Genomic DNA, 9,191 nt, shown 5'->3' on the forward strand with positions numbered 1-9,191 from the left:
TACCAGATAAAAATACCATCAGAGATAATGCATGGTTGGCATTTCAAGTCCAAGCCTGCATAAATTCCTTTCTCATTTTGCTTAGGATGGTTTATACCCAAATTAGATACATAAGAGTTGAGCTTCTGCTAACATGCAGCAAACTCTGTGCGATGTACATCTTTTTTTTTAAAAACAAGGAGCTGAGAACTGTTTGGTTTTGTCTTTAAGTACGGTACAATAAAGAGCTAATTTGTTTATTTTTTTTTTTAGAGCTGTTTAGAGGTTGACCAGGTAGAGTAGAATTTACGATTCCTTTAGGTGTAGCAAGTTGTCAGGATCATAAAGCAGCCAACACCATCACACTGTGTTTGGTTCTGTTTTGTATTGGATCAAGACAGGATGTGTTGTTTTTTTGTTTAATTTTAGTTTACTGCTTATTGTAAAACATATTTTGGTTCAAACCTCAGCTCTTTAACCTTTAATAAAAGAAATTCAGACAATTTAGTTTTTATGTATGGTATTATTATCTAATAATACATTTTTTATCATCATCTAAATGTTTTAGTGTGAAAAAAAGAAGTAATACTTTGCCGCAGGGATGTTTTTGAATGAACCAATTGTTTCTGAATTAGATGAAAGTATAAAGCAAAGCAGGAAAATTCACAATATATTATTTTATTTTTTTTCAACAAAGTTAACATTGAATAATAAAAAAAAGTTCTGGCTTCAAAAGCAGACACCAATAAAAGGAAAAATGTAAAAAAAAAAAAAAACAATTTACAGAAAATCCCCTTTAGCTGAGACAATGAAAAAGCTCGAAGCGAGCGTGCGTTTTACATACACCTGCTGAAAACTGATCTCCCATCTGGAGTTCCAAAGCAGTTTAGCCTTAGGTGTAAATGACCTCTGAGACAGTCCCTTTTCTTTGGTCTTCAGTCGAGCTTTGAATAAAACCACATGCTGAAGCTACCAGTAATGCCCACTGGAGGCAAAAAGCGAAAGAAATTCTACTCAGTTAAAAACAAAACAGTTTAACATCAGGTGTAGATGCAATGTTTGGCATAAAAAATAATTGCACTTGCTGTGATGCTTAAAACTTAACTCATTTCCATCTGAAGTTCAAATCTTCAGCATAAAATGTCTAGCATTCCAAATGGTTGCTAAAACCCCAATGCACTTCTTTTTTTCCAGATCAGCTGATTGTGACTAACACAGCAGAGTGGAGTTTTCCTTAGAAGGAGAGGAAAATCTGCTGCTCAGCTGTTGGTCCAACTTTTTATCCAACCTGTCTTTGAATGAAAACCACAGACATGTGGGGTCATTTAACAATAAATATAAAGCATAAATCATAGCCAAGTATCTTTTCCTTTACTTTAAACATGTTAAAATATTACAGTCATTGCTACAGAGAGGATTTCTCTTGCATCTAGTGACATTTGGTAAAAAGTATTTGAGGTTTTGGTAATCCACTTCAGGAGAGTGTCAAGGGAAAATGTAACATTCCCAGACATCTATGCGTCGTCTAAAATCTGGGAAAAATCAAACACTGGGGACAGATGAGTTGGGTACATCAAATATCTCAGTAGTCTTATGAACCAATTTTTATAGCTTATTACTGTTATCTAAAGCAGTAGTATTCATCGGATTCCACCCTCAGTTTCAAAGGGGCTTTAGTGAAGGAGTCACTAGAGATGACAGCTTTATCCATTAAATGATCCAGGTCCGTTGGCGAGGAGTCCCCAGGTAGGTCCTCTGCCAGAGTGTCCAGGTAACTTCCCACAGAGAGGCCGTCCAACCCGTCGCTGTTTCCGTCATTCAGGCTGTTATAGCTGCCCCGCAGGAAGGAGCCATCCTGGCTGTCTGAGAGGCTGTACAAGCTGCCCGACAAGCTGCCATCCTGGCTGGTTATATCCCCCTTGTCCTCCATCATCCATCGGATGGACTCGATGCCCTCGTTGATCGTCATCAGCTGCTGCATGAGCTTCACGTCGATGGCTCGCAGGTTTGCCTAAATGGCAAAAGAAAAAAACTACTAATGAGCTCCAGTTGCATATTAAAAAAAAAACAACCAATTTTAAAACTGTAGATTTAAGATATACTGAAGCTAGCATGTCCAGCACGTTCACAATATAAACACATCAGGCAACATATTACTTCATTTTTTTTTTTTTTAGTTTAGAAAAATCTAATTGAAGGTTACAGACATCTGATTTATAAGATTTGATCTGACAATGGCTGAACTGTGGGTTCTTGTTGCCAATTAATGCATGTTTCAGTATATGAATGTTAAAAAATCGGAATCGGCAGGTCAGACCAGTACAATGTGTATAATAAATAAATGAATACATGTTTATCCAAATATCAATTTGATATATTTAATACCCGAAGAATTCCTTGGTTGGAATATTTGGTTTTTAAGTATTTTTAATGCAAATTATAAACACAAAAATTAATTTCCTGTTAAATGGATACACTCGATGCTTGTTCTTGCTATGCTAAAGCTAACAAAGAGCATTAGTGACATTGTAATGAAGGATGTGAAAGAAAAAGCGTAAAAAAAGTTAATAACCCCATTTACATTTGATCCCATATATTCAAATGTGCTCCTTGTACCAGAAATTAAAGTGATTATTTGTCCTGTACTCAGTGTGCTGAAAGTAAATGTGCTTTTATAACACCTGTAAATGATATCTTTGAGCAGAAGGTTATTTGGTTTGATCAGGAGCCATAATCGGATTTCGCAATAGCGTGCCAGCAGGAACCGAGATCAGAAAGTGAAATGGAAAATAGGAAGAAAAAATAATAAAAAAATGTTAATGCACTGAGTGCGAACGTATGATATATTTTTTTTACGGCTATTCAACAAAACTTGAACTACTGTCACACAGCATGTCTTCATGCTTTATTCCAATTTTTTTTCTGTAATCTAATCTTTTTGGTGGGGCCTTCATTCTACCAAATAAATGTGACCGCTATAAGTAAGTTTAATTGTAAGTTTTCAATAAAGCTTTGTAAAAAAAATAAGATAATAAAATTACCAAAAAAAAGTACAAAGGTTTTAGTTTCACCTGATTTAAAATTCTGTAAAAAAAAATCTTCCCCAATGGAACCCATTGCTATCTGATTATTTTATAATCGACAAACTAATCAATTGGCAAAATGAATTTGAAAAGTTAACAGTATTGTTTATCAAATGCATCCATTTTGAAATCTCTTTAATTATAATTATATGGGAATAGCTGAAAGCTATATGTCTTTTTTCATAAAAATATTACCGTATTTTCGGACTATAAGCCCCTGCTTTTCCCCCTGCGCTTTGAACCATGCAGCTTATAAGAAGGCGCTGCTTTTCAGTGGATTTTTCCTAACCACCAGAGGGGAAAGTTAAAGTTTATTAAAAAGGTGTCCGAATACAATACTCTTTTTCAAAAGTATCGATACCAGCCACAGCTAGCAATTCAAGACTTACGTCATGTTAAAGATCATAAACTACGTAAATAAATCAGGCACGTAGTATGCCCATCTTAAGTTAATTGTCAATTAATAAATTTACATAAATGTTGGTGACTGAAAAGTGCTCTTGGAGTTACAGAATGAAGCAGAGAGAAGTAGACCTGCGTCCAAACACCATCAAACACAGCCGACTCTATCTATGTTTGACAAACAACGGAAATATGATGCCAAAACCCCAGAAGCTATGAAAATAAAAGCAAATTTAGGCCAGTGCTACCCCCAGTGGCACCTAAACAGTCATTCATCTAGAGTGCAGAATACAGGGCAATGTAATTTCTGAACACTGTGTGATTGAATAATTTTGTGCATTTTTCAGTTTCAGAGTTTTTTGGAATAGATGCAGCTGCTTAGAATATATATAACATTTATTTTTGTTTGCTCACTGGTTTGGCTAGTGTCATTGTTATGTGTGTAAAGCAGAGACAAGGGAGGAACACTTTAGTTAATTTTTTTTATCAAGCTTGCTTGATATTGTGCACAGCATACAACCTCAAAATATTGTTTATTGTATTTATTTTTTGTATTTTATTTATTAGTAAAAATATTTTTGTTAAATTTTTGGGGTCTTTGTTTTTATCTTTGTGGTATCGAGTATCGAATATTTTCCTAAGTATCTGTATCGAGTTGAAAATGTTAGTATCGGGACAACCCTACTTTCAATAGAAGCTCTTACTGCTGCGAGCCAACAAGCTAAAAAGCTAGCATATATGTAGAGCTCCCCCTGAAGGTTTGGTGAGAGACAGTTCAGCAGTTCAGTAGATATCAGCGGCTTTTAGCCCGGGTGCAGCTTATTAAAAAATTTAGCAGGCACGGCTTTTAGTCTGGAAAATACGGTGATAATAATGATGTTGATAATAACAAAAAACAACATAGATGGGCACTAAAAGGCATAAGTAATGTCAATTTAAGCACAATGAAACTAGATGCAGTATCTGAAAGTTTTTAGGCAATATCCTAAGGTTTCTGATCTATTTTTAATAAGAAAGGAAGAGGAGGAACAAAGTAAAAATCATCATCTTAACGATTACTAAGCAAAGACAGGATCACGTTACAGAGGTCAGATTAGACTTTGTAGGAAGCAGACAAAGTTTGTGGCAGATTTTTCTTTATTTCCTGATGACTGTTAGCATTCTCAGGTCATGGTTGGAACAAACAATGCTATTTTGTTTAGACTATTGGGCTCTACAATGCCGTCCTAACTGTGTGGCACTGACTGTTGACAGTTTCCACCCATAATAATGAATGAGATGGCCACAGTACACAGAGCATCCATTGATTGAACTCTGTGGTTTAAAAAACCGTGCCACTCAGTGTGGGTGGAAGTGGACAGCCTTTTTTTTTGCAGTCTTAAAGAGGGATTCCCCCATCTGTGGTTGACAATCGGCCTGCATGAATAAACGACAACTGGGCAGCTGTTACATCCTGCCGACGATGAGGCAGCTGGTTTGGTGTGACAACCCTTTCTCTGTTCTGGGAAAAACTGTGGAAGGTTTTCATTAAACGTCTGTTTTACGTACAAAAATATAATCGCATATTTTAGCTTCAGCTGTTTCTAAATCCATTGGTTTATTTATTTACATGGCAATGATTACTGGACGTTTTTTAAGGGTCTGTAATATGGAAAAAGCCAATTGAGTTAATTGCAAATCTAATTTTGTGCGTGACATCATAATAAATCAATCAACCCCTGTTACGCTTCATCAGTCCACTGGCCATTATATCTGCATGCTTCACTGAGTAAAAACCCGGTCAGCCAGACCATCTGCTCCGGAATCCTAATACCTTTAGTGACCTTAGTCATTCAAAACAGGAGTCAGCTCAGCTGTCTGCCAAAGCTTACATGTTAAATGAACAGCACATAAAGATACTTTACTCCACAGCATGAGGTTTTTACAGTACAAAAAAAACAAGTAATTAGGTGTCTAATTGAAGGATTGCAAAAATAGTACAACATATTGACAGTGGATATAGTAAGGTTGCCGGTGACATTTAACATTTTTTATGTAAAAACCAAAGCAAAAATATAGAATAACCACCTGCTGAAATTTCTTTAGTTTTTACAGCATCACTGTTTTTGTCTGCAATTAAGACATCTAAGCATTTAATTAATTGGTCATTCTTATGACTACGTGATGCTACCTATAAACCAGGTTCATATCTACCACCTTTTATTTACTGGCATGAAACCTTCAACAAATTAAACAACCCAGTTAGGACACTAAACTTAATCTCAATGACTTGTAATAATCCTCTTATTGAGGTAAAAGCTTGTATTATTACTGCACTGAGGGGAAGCTCTTGAAACAAGACCCTTAGTTTGGATAATTAAAATTAAGATTCATGTCCAAACCTGTAATTAAGATCTACACTTTATTTTTTTATTTTTTTTTTAGGTTTTGACCAAAGATTAACCTTGTGCGTGCTAACTAACCACTAACTTCCAAAGCAAATTTGATTATATTGGGTGTATAGGTGCCTGAAAACTAACTATTTGGTTAGTTTCAAAAGTTCCACTCATGAAACATCATGAGTTTTGTTAATATGCTGGGAATTCCTAGCAGGGAACTCCTAAAGGGGGCATTGCAACTAGTAGCATAATCATTAAAGAAGCCGTAGGAGAACAAATGATCATAACAGAACTGCTGACAGTTATAATGTTCACCTCCTTGTAAGTGGATAATAGTGTAGGAATCAGGAGGAGTGGGCAATTAGTTTCATTTGCAATATAGTTGCAATTTAGAAAAATGCAATTTTTTTAGGCAAATCAATTTTCAAATTACTATTTCACACTATTAGTTACAGTTAACATGAAATACAAGTAATGAGAGGGGGAAAAAATGACAGGACAAGCCTTTCATATCAGTTGATATTAATTTATATATGTTTTTTTAAACTTAAAAAAATGAACCAGGGCAGTAAAAAAAAAAAAGATTAAGGTAAAACTGATACCCGGACATTTATTAAATATAAGCTTTTACTCTAAAACACCAACTTTATTTAGATGGGCTATAAGCTGGGTTAGAGGCTAAATTATTTTCTGTGCCTACAACCCCCAGAATGCTGTGCAGTTCTGGACATGAGTTTAGTGAAATTATAGATCATTCTATCAGACATATTTCAAGTTGAAATATGTCTGATATATGTCAAGTTGAGTATTGCTCAGTTGTTTATCAAAACACTTATATAAATAAATAGTAAAAACAGCATACAAGATAGCATGAAGTAGTAATGCCCTTCCCCTACCTGTTGCTGTGCATTAGGCTGAAAAAAGCTCCTATACTTCTGCATGAATGCACCAAAGGCAAAATTAGCTGTACAGAAATATAATAACTATTCATTTCAGGTAATAACATAGCTCAGAACTCATTTACCAACAGATGTTAATAAGATTTTAATGATTTTTTTAATTTTTTTATTGAACTTTCCAATAGCGTAACGACACAACAACAGGCCCGTAAGCAACATTATCTGGGTGGCCCCATATTAAGTACAACACTCCAATCTACGCTCTAGATTACCCATAATTCCAAGCGGTAGTGTAAGAAATAAAATACTCAAATAAATCTTTTTTTTAAGTTCTTTTTGCAGTTGGAAACAAATTATATAAATGCATTTTTACCAACCGTCTAATGAACTATACACAGTTATTAACATAGTAATTAAATTAATTAAACGGCTCACCATCCTGTTGAAGTCTGGCATGTGTTGGGGTATGAATAAGGTCCGCTTAGACATTGTTGTACCAGCAGGAAATAAGAGGAATTTTTCTCACCATATATATACACACAAACCATTAAAGAAAAAGTGAATTGAAGTACTGTTAAATTATAGCATCCAGAGTCCTTAGTTATTAGTTGATGTAATGAGCCATAGGAAGTTTAGGAAGTTTTTTTTTTTTTTTATAAAAAACATAAAGAAGTTTCATTCCTACCATCTCCTGTTTCAAAATCAGCATTTTACTCTGCAGTCTCTTCAGGTCCGCAGAGTTTGCGCAGAATTTGCAGTTGTCTAAATGCGGAGCTGCAGACTCTTCGTGCTCATGCCTGTCGCTGTGAGTCCCCCCCGCTAGAGAACGAACAAGACCGTCCGGAACTTTGCGCCCCAACTTGGTCTCTATGTCCGTCAGATCCGGAGAGTCGCTTCGCTCCTCGTCCATCGTCGCTCTCAGCGGAACCGCAGAGGATCGTTGGTGGAGCTCTGAGTGTGGAAAAACAGCTCGAGTTTGATCTGATGCCACAGCAGCAGACCTCCCATTGAAGCCTGTGACCAGTAGGAGGACAGTTCAACACCAGCATGCTCCCTGAGGACACTCCCATCGCAACAAGGGCTGTCCCTTCACAGACACCCGCCAGGTAAACCAGGGGCGGAGCGAGATGGGGGGCCAGGGGTGGCCATCCCTTAGTAAAAAGTAGTATACTTGAAGTAAATTCTATGAAGAATACTTAAGTATAAGAATAAGTTTAGAAAGTATACTGAACAATGTACTTTAGTGTACTTGAAGTATTACTTCTTCGAACTAAATTGGGACATTTTAAAGTGAACAACAGCAGAATCAAGTACACTTGACTCTACTATTATAAATAGTTTAGAATGAGTAAACTCTAAGTGCACTGCCTGATTTTAAGTATGAAATTAGTGCACTTTTAGTAAACTTGAATAAACTACTTTTTGCTAAGGGATGGCCACCCATACCCAATTATTGGGTTATGTTCAAACTTATTTAACATTTAAATTTAATATATATAAACAATTACCTGACAACAAAAACCATGTGGTTAATTATGCACATCAATATACTAACATTAACCTCTTAACATCCACCTCATTTTGGGTATTCCTCGCCTATTACCCACATGGAAAAGCAAATAACTTAGGAACTGTAAGCTCAAATTACATGTGCAATGCATTATTTGAAAGCGAACACCCTCTAGTTTCTGGATATATACATTTATAAAATATATAAAAAATAAAAATTTATTTATAAAATTGGGGAGCTAGAACACAGACCAAGCTGCATCAGTTCAAACATGGCTCAAAGTTGTTGTTTTTTTTTTTTTTTTATTCTCGGAAATGATAGGAACAGCAGTAATACAGACATTCTTGAGAAAAAGCAGTTTTTATTGCATTATATTTGTTCTACATCATGTCAACCACAAATGCAGAAAATTTCAGACCTCTAGCTATAACAGTTCCAGAGGGGGGGGGGTGCTTTGAACTTTTTGGTGTCAACTTGGAGCTGCGCACAATAGCTCCACCTACTGGTAAAAATTTTACCCGTGGAATTTTATGCATTCTGAATTAAGGTCTGTGTCGCTGGCAACCCGGTGGGTTTTAAAAGGTTAAAGATAAATACAAAATTCATGCTCTTTTCAGAACTAAATTTAGTCTTATATGGGGCAAAGAGAAAATTATGTCTCTTGAAGTTATCTAGGAATCTTCACTGTAATCAGAGATAAATAACTACTTTAATAAGTGATCCATTTAATGTAGATATTAGAACATGTAAATATACATTTTTATGCTGAATGATTATTAATAAAAGTAGGTTAGTAATGACAATGAATAAGATGTTTGTGCCAGAACTCAAAACTGATAGAATTTTGTCCTCTACACCTTTAATTTAGACAGCATGGATGTTTAAATATATGCGTCTATTTGTTAAAAAAGGCTGAAGGAAAGTAGTTTGTCTTTACATT

The 9,191-nt window shown here is 35.5% G+C and overlaps 1 protein-coding gene across 1 annotated transcript; it reads right to left on the reverse strand.

Moving 5' to 3' along the window:
* Positions 1-758: 758 nt before the first annotated feature.
* Positions 759-7,805, reverse strand: LOC119771481 (leucine rich adaptor protein 1-like). Its single transcript, XM_038267508.1, has 2 exons — positions 7,427-7,805; positions 759-1,990 (listed from the first exon to the last, which is right to left on the reverse strand). The coding sequence occupies exons 1-2, from the start codon at positions 7,649-7,651 to the stop codon at positions 1,601-1,603; spliced, it is 615 nt and encodes a 204-aa protein (XP_038123436.1). The 5' UTR covers positions 7,652-7,805; the 3' UTR covers positions 759-1,600.
* Between the last annotated feature and the right edge of the window lie 1,386 nt (positions 7,806-9,191).

The sequence above is a fragment of the Cyprinodon tularosa genome, unplaced genomic scaffold, assembly GCF_016077235.1.
Source record: "Cyprinodon tularosa strain WSP-4 unplaced genomic scaffold, ASM1607723v1 ctg674, whole genome shotgun sequence".
In the NCBI taxonomy this organism is placed as follows: Eukaryota; Metazoa; Chordata; class Actinopteri; order Cyprinodontiformes; family Cyprinodontidae; genus Cyprinodon; species Cyprinodon tularosa.